General features: G+C 37.2%; 2 protein-coding genes across 4 annotated transcripts in view; one reads left to right on the top strand and one right to left on the bottom strand.

Moving 5' to 3' along the window:
- Window positions 1-15,823, bottom strand: part of COL10A1 (collagen, type X, alpha 1) — a 52,267-nt gene extending 36,444 nt beyond the window's left edge. The window contains exon 1 of the mRNA XM_046938369.1: window positions 15,167-15,823. Coding sequence (XP_046794325.1) covers window positions 15,167-15,176 — 10 coding nt within the window. The 5' untranslated portion in view covers window positions 15,177-15,823. The remainder of the gene's footprint in view (window positions 1-15,166) is intronic.
- Window positions 1-22,579, top strand: part of NT5DC1 (5'-nucleotidase domain containing 1) — a 120,065-nt gene that overhangs the window by 53,898 nt on the left and 43,588 nt on the right. For all 3 annotated transcript variants that reach the window (XM_025148909.3, XM_419778.8, XM_040697550.2), the window contains exon 7: window positions 21,148-21,322. In XM_025148909.3, the coding sequence (XP_025004677.1) occupies window positions 21,148-21,322 (175 nt within the window). The remainder of the gene's footprint in view (window positions 1-21,147; window positions 21,323-22,579) is intronic.

Below are 22,579 nucleotides of genomic sequence, written 5' to 3'. Positions count from 1 at the left end.
TACCTCTAAGCTGTTACTTATTCTTTCCTTCAAATTTTATCTTAAACTTAATACAAAAGCCAAGGTGTGATAAAAATAAGAGTTTGGAGTCATTTTTTATTCTCTGAGGTGGACACAAATCACGTTGTAATTTTAACTTATTTTATGTTCTAACAAAGTAACATCTGCATAAAAAGCTTCTTTCTAATGTATCTGTTATGAGATGGCTGTTTCTCAGAGTTCTGAGATGAAAATAGACTTGTAAGTAGACGCAAGTTTGTTAAGCTTTGCTTATGCCTTGTCTGTGACTACAGATATGTTCTTATCTCGAGAACCTTGTCTTTCCTGAAGCTGTTCATTTACTTTGGGGATTACATGTTAATTTTTACTGTGGTATTTCTACTTCTTTCCTAGTTTTTCAGATATAATTATTTGTCTGTTTGGATCTGTTTGGATCAGGAAACTTCGTGTAAAAGGGTTTCTCCTTCCTTGAGATGCAAGTTCCAATTAGTATGTGAACATTTGGAATAAAGAAATTCAGGTGTCCTCTGCAGACATGTTGGTCTCCTTAGCAATTTTTTTTTGCCTGACAAGACTAATATTTTGAAGTACATCTTGAGGAACAAAGGGATGCAAAGAATATCACAACTCAATATTTTCATATTAAATCAAAATATCTTTCTGTCAGTACACCTGGCTACAGTTTAGAGATTACTATTTGTTTGTTTGCTTGTTTATTGTATTAAGTGGAGAGTAAGATTATTATTAGTAAGATTATTTAGCTAGTCAATTCAAATGTTTAGTCAGTGAGGTTTTGGAAAGCTGCTAATAAAATAAAGGTCAATATTCTCCTTTGCAAACACCAAAGGAGGCTATTACCATCATAATCAGGAATACTCTGTGCTGTATGCTGAACGCAAAAAGGCTCTGCTTGACGATCAGAGATCACTGTGAGATTCTTTTGAAAAATATCCACGTTGCCAGCTTCTTAAGCCAGATTATTGACTGAAAGAGAAACACCTGTTATTACCCCTTTGATATTGATCCAGTACCCTGATATTTAGGATCGGCATCAGCTAGTGACACTGATTTGTACTTTTTTTCTCCATTCAGCTTAGTTTAAAAGTTTTATGAGAAAAGTTAATGCAAGTAAATGGAATAAAACTCCATATGACATTGTTTAGCTTTTTCCTCTCTGTGCCCTCTCCCACAGTTTGTATTCAAAATAAGATACCTTATTTTCTCAAATTCTGGATATTTTCAGAAGACAGTTGAGATTTCAAGGTGTCTTTTTTACCTATATAGTCAAAAATTAATCTTTAATAAATGAAACAAGAAGATAATAGAAAAGGAGGTTGTATTCAGTTTCATGCCTATAGTCTTTTGGTATTCATTAATCCAGTTTATTCTTTCCTAACCATTTTTTACTCTGTCCTGTTTAGAGATGTTTGTGTTATTTTGTGCAACTTAGCAAATCTCATCTGTCCAGACAGAGTTTCGTGTGACTCTTCACTGGACATTGACAGTTAGGCATCTGTTGCCTAGATCCCTTTTTTAAGTAAAGGGAAGAAGCAGTCATTTGTAGCGTGTGACTCACATGGTCTATTTTAGACATCTGTGTACGCTGAGATGGGAGGAACAGCGAACTAGAAACACCCATCAGTTTTCATCAACTATAAAAGAAGCCTTGCTGTCCTGAACAGATTTAGGGATTGTCGACCTCTAAAGTCCTTAATCATCCTTAGTGACCATTCTTGCACTAGGCTGTTTTTACCAAAAAAACTGTACTCTCCACTTCTCGCTGAGATGAGATTTCCATGTCCCAGAGAGAAACTTATCATTCTCACTCTTTACCACACAATTGTAGTGTCACTTAGCTGAGACTGCATGTGCTTCTCATGGGAGTGCTTTTGTATAGGACTTGTCACAGAGGGAGCTCATCAGTATTGTCACTGACTGCACTGGGACCTTCTGACTCTTCTTCATCACACTGTGATGAAGGCAATTGAAATCTGCTTTGGAAGAACTGGCAGGCAGACAGGAGCCCCCAGCACTGCTTTTCTCTGTATTCTCCTGTATTTTCAGGATCTTGTCAGAGTTCTTCTTGCACCTGCAAATGTTTTTATGGCAGACTAAGTTAATCAATATGGGAATCTAAAGAAAGCAAAGCTTTCACTGAGTCTGTGTTTTTAGCAAGTAGAGATCACGGTAGCTGCCACAAAACTGGTGTTATTATATACAACTGTTAAGGGAACATTTTGGAAAAATCCATAGTGTCTGTACATTTTCAAGCACTTTCTTTTGAATATTGAGCACACGTTCAGGTTCTTAGGTTCAACAGTGAACTGAATGCTTAATGCTCCTAGTGCCCAATTCAAAGTTCCACATGACATAAAGCACTGGTGCCGAGTAAATTCACTGTGCTGAATTCACAACTTTCTTCAAAGACTCTGTCGCTCAAACTTTTTGAAGGATCAGATATTTGATCTGCCTCTAGAATAAAACCAGCACAAAGTCATAAAGCACTTGTTATAATGTGCGCTGGGAAATCTGAAAGACCATTCCCATAATTGACATAGTGCATACAGATGATGTGCTAAAGCACAAATCTGATGTAACTGTCTGTGGAGCTTAGGTTTTATCCTGTTGCACTTTAGTGAGTCTATCAGCTTAGTCTAAGGAATAAGCTAATGATTAAGAAAAGAGATAGATGCTAGAAGAGAGAAACCACCTGGCGAAGGTATTAAGAAGACAAATGTGCTTGCATTAGTTTTTTGATTTTCTGACTGAGTGAATATTGTTCTAATTCCTGGGAAAAATGGTGTTACAAAGCACACTTGGTCTTTGGTTTTGAAGGCTAAAATACAGCAAGCTGTTAATGGAGTTTATATTTGCTCCCAAGATATTTAAATGAAATCTTGAGGGTAGCCACAGTGCCTGGTTAGAATCCTTCTTCCTATTAAAGATGACCTGTGGACAGGACTTGTTTTCATGCCACATTTAAATTGCCCAGAGAAAAGGATCTCTGCAGAAGGCATCACACGTTGTTCTTGTCTCCCTGCCTCTGACCAACTTAGTAGAGTCACTGCACCTTAGTCATTAGCAGGGAGAGAAGGAAACCAATACTTCCCAGTTCTGGAAAAGAAAACCATTCAAGAAAAAATACTTACTGGATCCCACAGAGCAATAATAAAAGGTGTGTTTGATTGCCAACAAGTTATTCCTGACCTCATGAACTGGGAAAAAAAAAAAATGTCCTCCTTATGTCCTGTAAATTAATTGTTACAGGATTTCTTGGGATGAGTGAAATCCTCCCCTCCTAAAATACTAAATGTCAGTTACGTATATTTTTATATCAAATAGGTACTTTAAGGTACTTCTTTTTTTGTTTGTTTACATATTTCTAAGTTAGTAAAACAGCTTTACAAGCCCAAAGCAGAGATTTACTAAATATAAACTTGCTTGCTAAATATAATCTTGTTTTCTAATATAAAGCTGGACTGAATTTTTTTTAGTCAAATATGTGAAGTTCTTCAAAACCAGATGTATAGTGTTGGTGAAGCACAACCTCACAACAAGGTTAAAAATGAAAGAATATTGGTGGGATACAGCGTCTAACTCTGATATGGGATCTGACTCTGAGATATTTATATTCCTCTGTACTATGCCAGCTACATTATAACTGTTATTAAACATTGAGGTAAAGAGACAAGCTTCTTAATAAATAAATAAATCAGAAGTAGGCTGAAATACACAGTTTCAAATATTTTTCCTTTAAAAACAGATAAATATAGGATAAATATCAATACTGATTTTCTGACAAAATTCAATAGAAAAAAAATGATACCTGTTCTTGTACTATTTTGCAGAATTATAGGAATACTTTTAAGAAAATGGGTCATGAATTGAGAGAACTACTTTAACACAGAATTTTCACTCTGGTAGCCTTATCTGTCTTCAGAAGGTGACTTGAGCTATGTTGCTGGTAAATTTGGACACAGTGTGAGGTATGTCCAGTCACAGGGGATATGGCATGTATCCTCCTTACAGCATGGAAGCCAATATATAACACTAATGTGTATTTCTGAGAAAAACGAACTGGCTGGAGAACAGTGGCCATCTATCTGCACTGAGAATGGGAGAAATAGAAACCCAGCAAGTGAACGCCACTGCTGAAATCCTTCAAGTCTCCTCTACCTTTGCACCACCTATTTGCTGTATAGAGACTTGAGCAAAACCAAACAGGAAAGATCTTAGACCTGTTGCACTGCCAAGTTTTTAGTGGTCTCTGTGAGGCTGACAGTTGAACTGCAAGACCTGTGTGGTATGCGAGACTGCTGGAAAGGGCTGTTTGGGCAGGGAGCAGTGACGGCACTGCTGGATCTCAGTCGCATGTGTAGGTGCCAGGCAGTCTCTTCTGTAGGGTTCGAAAAGGGCAAGTGAAGTGATCCAACATCTAATAAGTTTACCCAGTAAGGTTAGGTGAAGTACAAACTCCCTCACTGCAGTGGCCTCCCTGCCTCTCACCAGGAGGGGGAAAAAGCTTTGTGGCATTTATGAAATTAGAACTTTAATTCTTTCTTTCAAATGTACTCTCAAGCTCTTAAAAGTTCCCTCTTCTATAGACTTTGCAAACCAATCTTGTGCTGGAGTCTTGCTCGTTGTAAGCTATAACCACAAAGTTATTTATTGGAGAAAAAGATGCATGAGAAAAGGCTTTGTTGGCAGTCTTTCCTACTCAGAGGTCACTGTGGTGTTTGTGGCCTTTTGTTGGGTTAGGGATGCTGAAAGGAAGCTGGCTCTGAGCCTTCTCAGCCCAAAATGCTTTTGTATCCAATATGTGAGCAAACATAAGAGCTCTAGTTGTACAAAGTAATCAATAATACAAAGAAAAAGAGAACATAAGTGGCTTCCCATATAAACTGCTATACTCTCAGAACCTCCGTGAATTCCTGGGAACACTGGGGCTTGGTACTTCAGCTAGAAAGATGTGGCTAGGATAAAAGAATACCGTATTGATCGTGGGAGCTGAAACACTGCAGACACTGGACAGCAACAGTCGTGTACTGTAGGTTTTAAATGCTACAAAGCAAAACTCAGCATTTCAAACTAGTCATAAGGACAGCTCTGTAAGGAAAAAGATCTTGGTTCTTGTTTTTGCTTCTTACCATAAGGATAGTGATCGAGTCTCTAGGATGGATGATTAGTGGCTTTCTCCCACATGGTCATGAAGTATTTGGAGACAGTGTAATATGAGTCACTTTACTACTATATTACCAATTAGATCAGCTCCAAAAAATATGCCATGACTTTTGCTTTCTGCTGTTTTTGCTGCTCCTTCATCAGAATTACCCACTCCAGAAGTAGTTCTTTGTCCCTCCTTCCTCTCTCCCCAGGCTTAGCCCTGTAGCTACATCTTCTCTTACTCTTTTCTGAACCAATTGTTCTTAGGTTGAAAGCAGACATCAGGAAATGTTTACTTCTGTTTACCGCCCAACCTTTCCTCTGCATACTGTCTCAAATGACATGCCAACATGTTGGACCATGTATTATTAAACTGATAGAGCACAGAGGAATAAGATGATGTGTGCATCAATCCCTTGGTCCTACCAGAGTGTGAAGGCACCAGAGTAAATTTTCTTCAAATACTTCTGGTTTGGTTAAAAATGTAAAATTATATAGAAGTTTTACTTTGATGTGAAAAAGGTGAGACAGAGAATCTTAAGAATTTGGATATAATAGTGGTCAATAGCAGAATGATTATTTTAACAAAACTAACTTGTTTTCACTTAAAGCCTCTAAGCTACTTAGGGATGGTTTTGACACTTAGACACTAAATATGTTGCTCTTACAAAGCTTTATTTGTTGAGCATTTAAAGCTAGTTGTTTACTCTTTTCTAGTTCTTCTGTAATTTTACTGGATCAGGCCAACAGCTAGACATAAAAATTCATAATACGAGTATGAGAATTTTAATGAATTTGTGAACACTGAAGATAACCTCAGTCTGCTACACTTTGTGAAATGTTTTGTTTCTCAAATCATATAATTTCAGTACCTCACTTTATTAGACACCGTTTGATTGCCTGAAAGTATATATTACTTCAAGCCTATCCTTAGCTAACAATTTATTGTGTATTCCACTTGGCACATGCTGATGATGGAGCATCCATGAAAATACTTCTATTAATTCTTCTAGAAAGACAGTTTTGCCCTTCTCCTGTAAGTATGTTAGTTTAGATAGGTAGATAAAGTTGATTAGTTGGTAAACACTGTGCCTTTAGTAATCTCCACTAGATTTTCTTAGATTATAACATCTACAGATAGGTTTGGGGAAGCATTTTGGGACTATTTTTATTGGCACTAGTAAAGTGGAATCCCTAAAGTAGAAATAATAATGTATGACATCCTTAATTAATTGACTGCAGATTAATTGATGGGAAATTAGTATTCAATACTACTTTGATATAGAAACAATAAAATTCAGAATGTACTCTTCTGCCTCTCAGAGGCCTCTTTCTCTGAGGCCTCTGAGCCTTAATCCTGACATGATTTCATATTTAAAAAGTTACACTTTTAGATTTATTTAGGTGATTTAATTAGGTAGTATGATACTACTCTCAAACACCTGATTAAACATTAGCTGTAAAGAAAATAAATGGTCGTTGATGATGATAATAATAATATAATTATAATTGGTACATTCTACTCACTACTCTTGTGAGTACAGTACCTAAAGGATGCAGCATTCTGGTATCGTACAATTAGTATTCTCTCAGAGATGGAGGTTGTTTCAGAAAGAAAGTAGTTCCTGATGAGCATCATTCATCTTTCTGTCCAGCCACAGTGTCAGTACTGTGATAGGTGTGCTGTGTTCTCCTGTGATCTGCTTCCAAGGGAGCATTTCCCTATGTAAACTATTTGAACACTTCTGAAAGATTTTCATCATATGTCAGGACTCTAAGGGAAATGCCAGCAGATGTGAGAGGCTATATAAAATATTGTCAAGCTTTAATTTTTAGACATCTGTATGACACAGTCAATTAAGCAGATGAATAATCTTTTCTATACAGCAACTATCACATCTGTCCTCTGTAGATACTAGACACTCTAATGGTCGGCTCTTGGACATCTAATCCCAGCAAACAAAGATTATTTTCTGTTTTATGTATAAGCCTGTTTCTCTGTTTCTATAAATTAATTTTGATGAAAATTGAATATATTATTTTTTTTTAAATACAGAATGGAATTTTATTATTGTTGCTTGAGAGAGAGCAATGTTTTGCAACCTGTAATAAGTTTCAGGAGGGAAATGAATTAAAATGAAAATAATGCATTGTTTAAAAAACAAAACAAAACCCAACAAAACAAACATATGACTGTGAGTAATCTGAACAGTTAAGAAACTTAAATTCTCCACAAGAAGAAATTGCACTGATGGTAGTGGTAATGGAAGGACTGCACCTGACTTCAGAGGTCTTTGGGTCATTCAGGAACAGAGCTCCAACGGCAAAAGGAGAGTAGACGTGATGGTGGTCCCTTCAGGTAGGACCTCAGGATGTAAAGGGTGGCAACATATTTTGGCCAAACTCGGGATAGTGAAGTATAAAGATTTCAGTTTTGGCTTCTGGTTCCTCATAAGTAAGGTCATCTGTGTTTCTGGTCCAAATTCTGTAAACATGAATCATCAGAGAGACAACTGATTCAAGGGGCTGCTTCTTTTGGGTCTTGTCTAGGTTTAGTCTCTAATGGATGACTAGAGAATGCTTGTTTGTTTGTTGGTTTTCTCCAAAGTAACACACACACACACACACACACACACAAAAAAAAAAAAAAAAAAAAACAGCCCTATTTATACCAAAGTAATCTTTTCTAGATGAAGACAAAAAGGCTGCTAATCTTTCATCCCATACTCAGAGGATTTTTAAACTGTACGAGAATCTGCATCTGTGCAACAGAAGTACATCCTAACTTTTTGTGCTGTTTCCTGTCTCGTTGTTACATATTTCCTCACAAGCTGAAGAACTTTGCTCTTTGCTTCACTTTGCTTCACTTGGCTATTCCAGGTAATCTGACTCTAATCTGACACTCTACTAAGTGATGAAATACTGTCAGTGTCGGGGAGACTCCAGCAAAGCATTCTCTTCTCTGTGAAACTTGCTCCCTCTGGTGGTTTAGCAGGGACAGTGCTTGAAGAAAAGCAGAGCTCATGGAGAAAATTATGAATACAGGTTTATATTCACGTCAAGATAATGACGCTTTTTTCTTTATGATATTTGTAAAATTATAGTAAAATCTTATGATAACATAAAATTTTCACGAAAACACTCAGATGTCATTGCAGTGAATATGAAGAGCAATGCATATACCTTCCCACATGGCACTGAGCCCTTCTAGAAGTCAGTCTCATCTTCCTTTTAAGTAATCCTTCTATTCATTATATTATTATATTGTATTTCCAAGACTTCTGCTTATGGAATCAATATATACATACATATATACATGTATATATAAATATATACGAGGACTGCTCTGAAAGTAAAGCCTATTTCCTTATGCTGACCTTCAATGTCCAAGGCCTGTGTTGGTCATATGGCAGTAGAGGTTGAACCTTCCCTCCAGTATTCCATTACATTTTTTTGCCTTTTGGCAGTTGGCAGCGGAGGGGCAGTCGGACAAAATAGTGTCTGACGTGGAAGTGCGTATGAAGCAAAGGTGTGCTATTGAATTCCTCCATGTGGAAAAAAAAATGGTATCCGCTGACAATCACTGACATTTACTGAACATTTCTGGAGACCAAACAGTGAAGGCGAGCACAGTGAGGCAATGGATGGTGCATTTCAGCAGCAGTGATAGTGACAGTGGGTCGTCTTCACTGGTGCAGATTTTTACAAGCATGTCACGCAGGCCCTTCTTCATCACTGGCAAAAAGGCACAGCTAATTGTGTTGACTATGTTGAAAACAGTATTTTGTAGCTGAGAATTGACTCTATCAAATAGTGTTATTGTGCTATTTGTAGCTGTTGTCGTTTCTGTGGAAGAAAATAGGAGGCATTAGTTTCAGAGTTACATGCTCGTTTCTCATCTAGCCGTTTATTTAGATAATGGCATACATTAAATATTCTGTAACTGAGATCTGAAAGATGTTCTTACTGACAACACTATTTTTGTAAAACCAAGTTGAAATTTCTCTCGAACTTTGCATTTTTGGCGTATTATATAATATGATTATCAGAATACATACAGTTTATGGAAAAATAAAATCTTGCTTCAATTTATCTATGCAAGACATGTTATGGCCTAGTTCTTACTTAATACACAAGAAACTGATATTTCATATTATGACATTTTGGAGGGACAAAATATTCTCTACCCTAAACATGTCAGAAGGCTTTGAATAAGTTAATTTTATTTTCTGATCATGAGCTGTACTGAAGGAGCTCTGCAGTGTCAGAATTAAGATGTGAGCTAACAGCTCAAATAAAGTTGACTCGGGAACATATGAGACAAATTGTATAGACAAAGGTTGTATGTACCAATTAAAATGTTTCTTGCATGCCCAAGATTGTAACTCACTCAAACACCCTGCTTATAGTGCTGTGGGGAAATACTGTAACCTCTTTGGTTTACTTCTCTGCACTTCATAATCCAGGGTGCTTTTCCCAGTCTTGGAGTCCGGCAATCATCTCTGTATCCATTTTGTTTTGTTCTGTTTTGCAAAGGGCATTTAAAGAAGCTGGAAAGAAAGAGTTTAAACTTCCCAGACGGGCACTGTGAAAGGTGTTTTTGGATTGGCATTTTATATGAGGCATGTTCCTGGCCTTGCAAAAGTTACTGCCTGTCAGATGAGATGAAGTGACTGATTCTGTATGTTCACGTCCCCACTGTGAAATAAAACATTAGCCTAAACAAGGAAGGAAAGAAAGCAGATGTGCAGGTCTAAGTTTGCAGCTGCCAGATGACAACTGCTGAGATTGGCTCATTTGATTACTTGCAACAACCTGCAAAACACCCTTAGAGAGTAAAATGAAGGCAAGTAGGAACAAAACCAGCTTGTGTCTTTTGAACACATGAAACTTCAGTAACTGATGCTCAGGCTCTCTTATAATATCCAGTAGGATAAAATACTTCAGGACTCTTATCCCATTGAAGTCAGTACAGATTTTGCAATGGCAATATAAACAAATGCTTAAAAGGCATGCTTCTATCAATCTGTGAAATGTCTTCTAGTAGTGCACTGTCAACTGTATTCAAGTATCAATGGATACACAGCTATCAAAGTATGTGTAGCTTGAAAGTATTAGAAGTTAGCCTACCCAAATGGTTTTTGTTTCTACATAGCAGTTCTGCTCTGTGGGCAAAAATATTTGTGCAAGAGAGCAACTATCCATCCAGGATAAACAAAGAAAGGCTTTATTAACTCAGTGATTGTAGTGAACTAATCAAGAAAGAGGACAAAGTTAAATAAAAATCCCAAGAAAATTTATATTGCATCTGTATGGGAACTGTTGAGTCCCACTGACTGATCACCTGGGGAAAGGACCAGGTCAGCCCTGGGAGCACAGGTGTAGGCAATTCACGTGTGTGACTAGAAGGGGTGGAACCTGGCTGCACCTCTCTTAGACCTCATTTAAGGGCTGACTGCCACTGGAGAAGGATCTCTTTCTGGAGGTTCCTTTTTGGTAAAGCTTTCCCTTTCAAACCTGGAATCTTCTGATATGGGTGAGCAATCTTCTTCCCTTCCTTTATAGCACCTTCCTACTGTGTTGGTCCTTCTGTCATCACACCACTGTTGTAATGATTTCCCACTGTATAGATCTGTCCAATTGCTACAGCTTCTATATCAGCATATATATATATAAGTATATAGAATCCTTTCTATATGCTTCCATTCGTAATAGTGTGTGATCCTGTACTCATATTTTCTAACAACCTTTTTGTTAGCATCACCTTTTGCTATCGTGTATGATATGGCTGTGTAACTATGGGAAGAGTATGAAGGCAAGAACAGAAATCCAAAGACAATTTTATACATCTTTTTATACCTTTTCAGTACAGGAAAATGCAAGCAAATGTCTGTACATCACAAAGATATGTTTCTATAAGGAATTATATCACAGATTACATATTTACAAGCAACTGTATGATCGCAGTTTACACATCCAACTTTGGCAATTGAATACTTCATACTACTGAAGAACAATACAACTTAATCTATGATTTTCACAGAATCACAGAATGGCTGAGAGTAGAAGAGACCTCTGGAGGTTATCTGGTCCAACTCTTGCTCAAGCAGGGGCACACAGACCAGGTTGCCCAAGGACCACATCCAGAGGACTTTAAGATCTCCAAATAGTTTTTCGAACATAGAATCATAGAATGGCTTGGGTTAGAAGGGACCACGAAGATCACTTATTTCCAACACCCCTACCACAGTCAGGGTTGCCAAATGCTAGATCAAGCAGTAGTTCAGGCTACCCAGGGCCCTATCCAACCTGGCCTTGAACACCTTCAGGGATGGGGCATCCACAGCATCATTGGGCAGCCTGTTCCAACATGCTTGCATACCTGTGGCATTCCAAAATGCACTTCTTATCTCTTGGTCTGACTCTGTCTGCACTAATCTGTCTGTGTTTCTATCAAGAATATAGATTGCTTTACATTTCCAGTTTTTCCTGCTACTAGCTGCAAAAATCCATACAGATATGGCCCCAGAAAGCCAAGAATTCTCACTTGCTAGAGCCTGTAGATGCTCTGAAATAGCGAAGAGGTCTGTCCAGATACGTATGATCTATCCCAAGTATGTTACCATCTGCTTCCTGCAAGAAGTCTCTTTCAAAGCCAGAGTGCCCTTGGGCACACATCCAAATGTATCTTCCAGTAGTTTGAATTTCAGTATCGTAATTGCAAATATAGCTGCTTTAATGTGTGTTTCTTGATGTTTGCATGCTAGATTGTTATTAACTTGAATTACTCATGCTAGAATCTCTAGACCTCCTTCATAGGAACAAAATCTGAATAAAAATTGAGATATTTCTTACAAGCATATGGCAGTGGAGCTTGCCATGAGAGTGCATGATTTCACATTAACAATTCATTTCCAATCAAAATAACAGAAAAGGAGAGATTAAACATAGCAAGTATCCTTCTTCAGGCATATATGGGGCACGAGTTCATGTGATTGCTTTCTTGCCAGATTTAGTTTGTAATTTCGGTCTGAGTTCTCCAGTGGATGAGCTTGAAATAAAGAATCAAACACTAATTCTAGGTTTAATGATTAGGATGTCCATATGCAGAGGTATTGTAAAGTTTGAGTCTCTGCTGTATGAAGTGGTGAGTGTCAGATAAGTGAGATTAAAGCACAAAAACAAAATCATGTCAGCACCAGGATTCAGCAGACTGGAACTGTGTTCCAGCAAGGCAGAGACAGTGCTTCTGCCTGGCTTGCAAAATAGGCTTGTGCACAGTAAGCGACTGCCAGTTTGTGTGCACATGAGTGTTTCTCCTTTATTCCTTTTTCTTTCTTTCTTTCTTTTTTTTTTTAAGGGCTTGTGTGTCATCCTGTTGTACAATGAGGAAAAATCTGGAATCCTAGAGAAACTTACGAACTAAGAAATAAGATTCACAATTCTGCTTACAGGAACCCTTTTCCTCCTCATGCTCACTCTTGGAATTAATTTGAACTAGCCACTGCTCACTGGGGACCTATTTTACATTAAGTGATATTCACAAGTTTACTTCTCATCTTTTGGCCCCTGTTTAGATAATGTTAAAAGAGAAAATTCAAGCTAGGAGAAAAAAAGAATGTTCCACACGTGGAACACATGGAAGATTTTTCTTAAGTTTTGAATATGGTTTTCCCCTAGGCTCTAACCTTCAAAATGCTTGTAGACAGGCTTGGGCTTTCCAGCAGTGATTTAGGTATAATTGTGTGGCCCCTTAGTTTGTGTATGGTTCAGTTTGGTGAAGACTGTGTTATTAACAGCAAGAAGTCAAAAGCTATGTTGCTGCTTCTTGCTGTGTTCGTTCTCTTCACCAACCTACAAGCAAACTTTGTTTCTAACATAATCCTAGGCATCGTTATCTGTAGATGAGGTGGTTGAATATGAACTCTAGCCCCATTCCTTAAAGAACAAGTGGAGAACGGGCTGCAAATTCATCTGTAATACGTATTCACATTACTTTAAGTAACTATTGAAGTTATCTTGCTTTTGCCTCATCACTGCTAAAAGAATGTGTGAGGTATTCTCTCCCTGGCAGGTAGCTGTCCAGACTCTTTTTAAAGACCTACACTTACGAATCTCATAGAACCTCTGAGGCAACTTTTCCAGTGCAATACCCTTAAAATTAGAAATTTTTTTATCTTGCTTTTGGAGGCGTAAGCTCAATGCTTCTTGACTCATTGACTTTGGTCTCAGGGGACAGATTGTTCCCTTTTTCTTTTTTTACTCTTCCAAGCAGCTTTTTACGTGCTTGAAGACTGGTATTATTTCTTGCTCAGCTTTATCTTTAAGCTGACAAATCTTCCAGTCTCTTCCAGATGGCCAGGAGCTGAGCCTTCCGCACACACGTGCTGTGGCTTCTGGCGGTTGCTGGTTGTGGATCGTTGCCTCTGGGTGGGACAGCCCTGCCTCGGTCATTCTGGCTGGAGGGGGGCTGTCTTACGTCTAGGGGAGGTGGACCTACACCCCTGGACCGGGCGAGTTCCTAGTGGGCGGTGTCCCCTGTCGCTAGGTGGCACCAGCTGCACACTGGACCTGAGAAATAACGCCCGAACGGACGAGTTTTCAGTCAGGGAAACTGGCCAATCTCTCCAGTAGCATATGGATTAACTGTTTGTATGGTAAACAATTACATACAGAAGTAGGTTTTACTTCCTGCAGCTGTGCAAGATTCTTAGAGACTGTAAACTACTACTGTTTCCAGTAGAAGTATTTATGAGAAATTTAACTCCATTCTTACCGTAATAAGTGCCTCAGAGTACCTGTCTGTTTCTCTGGAGCCCTTTTCATTTGAGATCTACAGAAAAGAGTAACCTGTAATGTCTTGTCGGTAGAGCAGGACTGCTGAGCGGGGCTTCTAGTTTGTTTAGATTTGTCAGCAACCTGTGCTTTTATTATAAAATATGTATGGTGTGTACTTTATTTCTTTATTATGCATTTCACTTCAACATGAAGTGTAGCAGCATGTTTCAGCCAAGCCAGCGCACTCAAGTAAGCCTCATCAGCTGTATAAATAAAAATGTACTCTATATTGGACTTCCTGTCAAATTAGGTGCCAGCATTTCTTTCTGACCACAGCAGCATCCATTTCCCACCTTCTTCTCTATTCTCCTGCACTAGTCTGTTGAAAAATTTCCTCCTTCTGTCCTAAATTGTTCTTTGTGGTTTTTTTTTTTACTAGGAAAATGTATTTTAACAGTGTGTGAGTTGACCCAAGATACAGCCTGATAGGCATCAAATATGTACCAGCCTTTCTATCAGCCCAAGAGTAACAACAGCTGCTCTTGGCTTCCTTCAGAGAATTTCTAGATATTCAGCCTCCTTTTAGTTTGAAAGTTATCTTCAGATCCCAGAGCACTAAAGTTTTTTGCACTAAGCTTCTCATAGGCCATAGGAGTAGAAAATAAGTAAAAGAGGAAGTGGCCATGGAATGTTTGAAGAGATGGTGTTTTGTGCGAGTTCTACTGAAGTGTTTTGCTCAGTATATTAAATATTTTATATAGCTCTACAGTCACTATTAATCCAAATAGTTGTGTTTTCTCTAGCCTACCCTAGATTCCTGCCGTATAGTCTCCCCCTCAAAATCAATCAAGGTGAACATATGGACTTGTCACCATTGGAAAACAGTTTATTATTTTAGCAAATAACATTTTAGCAATTCTGCCTGACCAGAGCTGGGTGTTGCTAAAAATACTGAGAAAATTAATATTATGTGAGCTGTAAACATTTGCTTTTGCAGCTACACAGGCAAAAGAGGCACATGAAGGATCAGACAATCAGACCATCTTGTATTTCCACTGGTAATATGTGGTTTCTTCAAAATTGAAGTGTTACATGCAAAGAGTACACTTCATGAACTTAAAAATCATTACTTTTCTGAGAACATTAGAGGAAGAGTTTTCTATTTAATTTCACATGATATGACAATAGAGGTTTTTGGAAACATTACTAATAAACTGCAACTTACCTTTTTTCATCCTGGTCTTCTTTTTATTGCTCTTCCTATTTCCTAGATCCTCTCTTCTGTCTGATGCATCATTTCTTTCCCCTTCTCTTTCCCTTTCTTCCTCATTCAAGAGTCACTTGAAAGATACTCTTTTTTTTTTTTTTTTTAAGGCAGCCACTCATATATCCAGACACACAGTTCTTAGCTTTGACAAGCAGAAGCTCATCATACTCCAAGTTCACTCTCATGGTGAGCAGTGACCCACCTGGGTGTTGTTTGGAATCTGTGGTCTCTGATGATCAGCCTAGGCATACTCCTTTTTCCCCCTTCTGTCCTTGAGATATTTCTTCTTTCTTTTTCTCAGTTGAAAAACAGATTTGGTATTATAATACTAATATTCCTGTTACCTTCAAACTCAATATGCTCTTTTTATGTCTGCTTCTAGTTAACTAAGAGGTGTAAATAGCTAGTATTCTTCCTAGGCCAGGGTGTCTAAACCTTTGGTCTTTTAAGGAACTGCACAGTCTCAGGCTAGGGAATTGAGACAATTGCAGGGAACATAAAAATATAGAATATTTTATGTTTACTTCTTTTCTTGCTTTTATGCCATTTTCCTCTTTATAACCTTCTGTCTTGCTGAACTTGCATCCTTTTACTCTGTTTTTAAACATCTCTGTCTTCTGGGGGAAAGAGAAGGATGACTTATTGCTTCCGGCTGTTCTCTGTTCCCGATAGCTGCCTGAGGCCAAGCTTCCAGAATGTAACATTTTACCCCATCATCCCTGCTTTGCACTTCACTCTTCTTTCTTATCTTGCTTTATACTAACATTTCCTTCTCTCTGCCTCTCATTTTGCTTCTGCTACTCCTCCTACTCCATCTTAATGGAAAGGATATGAAGATGACTTGGGTAATGCAAATTTAGCCAACGTCCTCTTTCTCCTGTACTTGCTTTCATTAGCAGGGAAATAAATTATCTTGCAAATTATTTTGTACTGAAGGCAGTTTCCTTGTGTATCTATTGAATGTTTATCTTAGATGTTGGAAATGTTTAGATGGGAAAAGAAGCCAACACCAATAGTGGAAGAATTGTCTTTGTGTTCCCTCTAAAATCTTGAAGTGCCACAAGACACTGGAAAAGCAACATGCAATATAGTGGAAAGCAGTATGCTGTGAACATAGTTGACTGCATCGTCATTTATATATAGTAAGACTTTACTTCAACTTCTCTATTTATCAAATAAATGACTGATATGTACAAGCCTGCATTCAGACTAAAATTAGGAAAGAAGTATAAATCCTTACTCGCTTCAGGGTTGCAGAGAATCTAGCTATGGATATTGATAGCTAAGCTATAAAGTTGCCTTTGAATTTAAAGCAGAGTAAAGTCACATACCAAATACTACTTTCTTTGTAAGAATGGTTAGTTATAAAGCTAGTAAATACAAGCTACAAATTAGCAGCTGAAAGTTTATTTTTCTTGGCTGAATTCTAAGGATTTTTTCTGCCTCATACCTCTCTACTTAGCTAAACTATATAAATAGTGGTTAAATTATTTTATATTTAATCAAGTAGCTGCCCCTTAGAATTAGTAACAATCCTGAAAAATGTACTGTATTTCCGTGTGTTAGTTCTGGAATGAAACCTTGCCAGAAATGTTCCTCCTCAACATTTGGTTTTTTTTATAACCCAAATAATAGTTAAGAGATGAAAACTGCATTGTCCCAGTGATGCAAATAACAGACTTTGAGCCCAAAGGAATCTAGAACCAGTGGGGTGTAAACTGACCCTGCCAAAGAAAAGTGCTATAGTGAAGAGCACAAGAGAAAGAAAGAAAGAACTGTTTCCCCATGCTAATGTATTATACTATTTGATGTTCCAGTACATTTGAATATCGTAATTTTGTGACTGTATTAGAGGAGGGTAATTGGATTAAAGTCTGGATTGTTGTCTGTGCAGAAGGACTTCTGCCAGTCCCTGCAACTATTCCTGAGTTTGGTCTGAGGGTTTCACATTCCAGATATATACAATTCCCATCACACTTATTATCACAGCTGTATTACAAGCAGTTAATTTACATGGCAAGAAGTGCAAAGAACATCTTGATCAATCATCAAGTTCAGATTAGACAAGAAAAAAACCACCAAACTAGACACTAAAGGAACTTTTGATAATATACATAGAGGAAATTATATTACTTAGAAAACATAACATGAAGTAGATCTGATAGGAAGGTCTGAAACAGTTTCTGGCAGTGTTTTATTATGTGGCAGTTCTAGACAACTTTTTAATTGGTTATATTTCCATCTTCGGCTTAAAAATGAAATGTGTTTTCTGAAAAGATATTTAATGAACTGTGAAGACAATTACTATTTTTGAAAGGGCATTTGGAAGATGATTATATAGCCCTGCAGAGGTTAATTGCCAGTGTCTTATCCTAAGTTGTATTTCAGAGAACTCACAAAGCTGTTTAGAAAAAAAGAATGAAAGTTCTAAGACTGCATTTGTTCCCTGGCAATGCAGAGCAACAGCAATACATTACAAAGTTGTGCATACAATGCATAGAGGTTTGTTTCCTGCTCCATATCATTGGAATAAGTTCTTTTATTAAGTCATAGGAGGATAAATATGTTGATTATTAAGTTGACAATTACAGTCCTCTTGTTTCCACTTTTATATTTTTTTTTTTTTTTATTTTTTTTTTACATTTTGAGAAGGTGTTCACATGGTCAAAGAACCAGAGGCTATTAGTATGGGCTTTAGCTTGAATACAAATATCTGCAAACTATATAGAGACATTTGAGGTAAAAGTTGTTTTCCTTTCACTGATTAGTGCATGTGTATTAATACATGTCAGTATCCGTAGAGCCATGTGTTCAATGATATCTATAAAATGGATAAAATTGTGGAGACTTTATTTTAGGCAGTGTGCAGGTAGCAAGGGATCAGTTGTAGATCTGGTGGTCACCATTCGTCTTCCATTATGATAGTGAATTTGAGGACCACCAAAGCTTCTCTAAAGGGTGCTCAGAGTTCCATTTTTAAGAGAATGTTGAAACTTGGATGCTCCACAAGAGTTACTGCAAGCTAGACACATTACTTATTTCTCAAGAATGGTGCTTGTTTAGTAATTACTTTTCTACTTCTCAGGAAGAGAGTTGCATGACAGTAGCAGAAAATCATTTATTACCATTAGCTTACTTTCTTCTCTCATGTATTAGCATCAATAAAATTAATTATTTTCTGATTGCTTATTGACTCTTTGTTCAACAGAGTTTTATTATTTTATGCTTTTAAGATTTTTCTAAAAAAAAATAAAGTACAGTGTGTGGTATAGTGATAAGAAGTACTTGCAAAAAAAAAAGGTTTCATTTCTCACCATCAAATCATTTCACTTGACCTTGAAGGCTTAACGATGCTAATTTCTCCATCTCACCCATAGTTAAATTTTCTCAACTCTGCCAGCAAGAGGCAGTTGTCTCTCGCTCTTCTGTCTTCCTCAGCATGCCCTTGGCCTGGGATAATGAACAAGGTTTTCAGCCTTTGATTTATCTGGATTTCAATAAAATCTTGCAAACTTTACTAATTAGACTTCTCCATTATGAGTATATATTCTAGCAGCATGTTTTCACCAGGTTCAATACTATGTTAGGAATTAAGTTAAACCCTACTTTTTCCAAGCCACGTTTGCCTAATTACAGTACAGTATGTGTTAATGAGGGTTATTCCAAGGTATGGCTGCCTGATAACAGCAAGCAGCCCAGAGGCAAATTCCAGATTTCAGTGTTGAGAACTGATTTATTGCCTGTCTGCAATTAACGATTGGGCTTAAGAGTCTGGACAGAAAAGTAAAATAAGACTCTCTTTCAGCTTATATGTTGGATCCAGCCTTGTTGACCTTCTCCACTTAAGATGAAACTAAAAGATGAGGTATCACAGATTTATTATGCAACAGATACTTCGCAGTGTATAGAGAAAGGACAGTGATGTTTAAATTTACTCAAAGGCCTTACATTGGTTACACATAAAAGCATGACAGTGGGAGACATTTGGTAGGGAAAATAGACAACAAAGTATGTCCAGCAGTAAAGTTCATATGGTTTTACCTTCTTCCCTCAGGGTAAAAAAATCACTGCATATTTAAATGAACTTTACCATCTTTCTTTGATTATTTGAACCTGTGGGAGCTAGTGCCAAGACTGCTTTGTTTTCATCTCCATTCATTCTTGTGTAATATGTATTTTCTGGGGGGGTGAAGGGGAGAAGAAAGGAAAGAAAGAAGTAAACCTGTCACAGTTCATGAAATATAGCTATTAATGATAATTCTGAAGAAGAAAGGCATCTTCTGCTACTAAAAACTGTATTGCTGATCCCAAACAGTATTCATGTTCCAGGAAAAAGGGGGTAAAAACATTTTCCACAGGAAACCTTCCTTGGTAGATCTGCTTTGTTTAATCAAAAAAGCCAATGCTCTTGGCTAGCTCTCAAGACAAACACTGTGGTATCCCATGGAGCTAGCTGCAGGAACATGCTTATATTCCCCTAGTGAAGGCTGTTAGATGTCTCGACCTAAATACTATGGAGTAAAATAGTGACTTGGTTAGAAGCTGATAGATTTTGTTTCCTGAGATGTAGCAGTCTACTCTGTAGCTTTTGGAAGGGCATCTGTCAAGTCAGAGTAAGGCATTTTTGTCTCCTATCTAGCTGCAGAGATGACATTCAATTTGGAAATCCTTATGGGAGACTTTCCTCCTGCCATCTGTAGGTGCTTGAATATGTTAATTCACAAAATGGTATTATGTTTAGCAGCCAGTATATATCTTTCAGTCTTTCTTAGATACTACTGTTTCAACTGTACATGTTCTCTTTTTCATTAAATAGCTAAAGTTCAAGTGGTTTAAAACTTATTTTTTCTTACTTGAAAATAGCATTATTCACATACCAGAAAGCTAAGTAATGTCTGGGATTTATTAAATCATCCAGCAAAGTTGACCACAGACAGTTGCATATAGAACAAATGCTGGAAGAAAAATAATCTCATGTTGGCAACGTTCATAATACTATAACACACACAGACAGAGGACCAAACACTTGGTGTTGTTTCTGTTTATGCATTGCTATTTCCTTTTAGACCTTTAACTAGCTTGACATTTTTAGTTACAGAGGGTTTGATCAGAGAGGAAGTATGTAAGCTTAAGTCATAGAGATGATGCAAAAAAGTTTACTTTCATATTATGTTGATATCTTGGTACAGTGGTTATGGGTTATACTAAGATATATATTTATTTACTTGATATGATATTAATGAAGAGATAAATATTACTGCTAACTTTGTTATTCTATACTTCTTAAAATCTTGCATTTCAAGTGTATTTACAAAATTCTGTTGCTGCAGTGTTCAGCAAAAACAGCATTATTGATGTTGGAAGTTTGATTGGTTTTCTTCTCTTTGTATCTGTTTCTAGTATTCCACATACCTGTGAGCTTTGCCACCTTATTTGATCAGCTCTTCACACATAAAATGTTGGTCGTGAAAGAGCAGAAATATTAATATGAGAGTTATTCATCAGACAGTACTAACATAAGAAAAAGAAGTAACTGAACAATGTTCTTGTGAATTTCATACTCTTACTATTTGCTGAACATTAAACTCATTTTTAAATCACAGACAGTATCCAAAATTTGAACAAAGGCAATGGAAGTCATTATTTGTTGTGTAAGACTATAACCTGTAACATAGGCATTATTTACTCTCATAAGTAAAAGAACGTCAAATACAATAACTGAAAATTCTATAATAGAGAAGTCATTACAAATTTATTTCTGCTACAAAACATCCTTTTGGCTTCATTGCTTTTTGTTTATATTGAGTTACAACCCAGGGAAATCTTTAAACTTTGCCTTTTCTAAATTCTATTGTTTGCACATGAAAGGGTATTTGTTGTGCAGATTAAGTGGTTTGTGACTAGGGTTGGCTAATACATTATTTTGTTTTAATTTTTAGAGGACTGTGGGACATATTTCCCAGAAGTGAAAAATCATCCAGAAAAATACTTACAAAGATGTCCCAGTTCTGTAAAAAAGTGGCTGAAACAACTGAAGAGTGCTGGGAAGATTCTGCTACTAATTACCAGTTCTCATAGTGACTATTGCAGGCTCCTGTGTGAATATATTCTTGGGTAAGTGCAGTGTCCATTTCAAATTATATTTGCCAGACACCAGATGAAGATAAGCCTGAGCTATAGGAAGGTTCATTTTTTCTTTCTTTATTTGTTATAAATTATTTGGATTATTAAGTTTCTGATGGGTCTGTCTCTAATAGCAAGGTACTCAAGACAAAGTAGTTCATCTGTTAGCTTGTGAGCTTCACCTGACCCACAGCACAAATATCCTACATCTTTTCTGGGCATCATGAGGGGTTTAAGGACATCAAGAAATATCTTCAGACCAACACCTAATTGAAGACAACATCTGAATCCCGATTTTATTATGCATTTTTACAACATTATCTGTGCCTTTCCCATCATAAGTGCAAGCAGTAGTAATATATCTCTTCTTTTTGCATTAAATCTGCACAGAAAACCTTACAAATACTTCTTCCTCATGATGGCTTCCACACTGTGATTGTGCATGAGGAATGTGCGTTTGCACATCACAGCAAAAATGATAAAATAGGTAGTTGATTGCACTTGGCAGTTGGTTGAGATTTGCAGCTACTGACAACAGCTGTTTTTTTACCTGTACTTTTATGAACGCGGTCGAGTCATATTCAGTGAAATGCAGCAAAACTTACAGGAGTTAATCAGTGATACTAATGGTTAGGTGGGTGACATGGTGAAACTACTCAGTAAGTGAATAGAAGAAACAAAAGTAGTGCAGTGTGAGCCAACTTTAACTATCTGGATATGTAAGGAAGCAGCAAAGTGAATACAGCAACACAGTTAAAAAAAAAAACACAGGTAAGCTGGAAACCAGAGCAACCCCCCAAAACCAGTCCCACCAGTATCACTTGTCTTTTGTGCTCTCTGGGCTAAATGAAGCATCAGCTGTGCCAGTTCTCACTGCCTTGCATTAATATTATACATTGTCATTTGAGGGGTAAACCTACCTCCCTGCAAAAAAAATTCTCCTATTGAATTATTTGTCTGTGAATTAACTTTTTTATGTAGATCTGTCTAGTAGTTTTCTGAATGAAAATTTGGTATAAAACTAAAATCACTAACCACATATAATAATTTTGTTTTTTTTTTTCCTTGGTGAATCATGTTTCAGCAGTTTTCACAGATTCATAGGGATTGGAAGGAACCTCTGGAACCTCCAGTCCAACCCCCTCCCCACTAAAGCAGATTCCCTACAGTAGGTTACACAGGACTTTTTCAGTGTTTTCCAGTGACTCATCCAAACTGGCTTCAAAGACATACTCTGGAGTAACAAGT

This window comes from Gallus gallus, chromosome 3 (genome assembly GCF_016699485.2).
Source record: "Gallus gallus isolate bGalGal1 chromosome 3, bGalGal1.mat.broiler.GRCg7b, whole genome shotgun sequence".
NCBI classification, from domain to species: Eukaryota; Metazoa; Chordata; class Aves; order Galliformes; family Phasianidae; genus Gallus; species Gallus gallus.
Note: the sequence above shows the minus strand (reverse complement) of the source record. Positions and strands in the feature narration are given on the sequence as shown.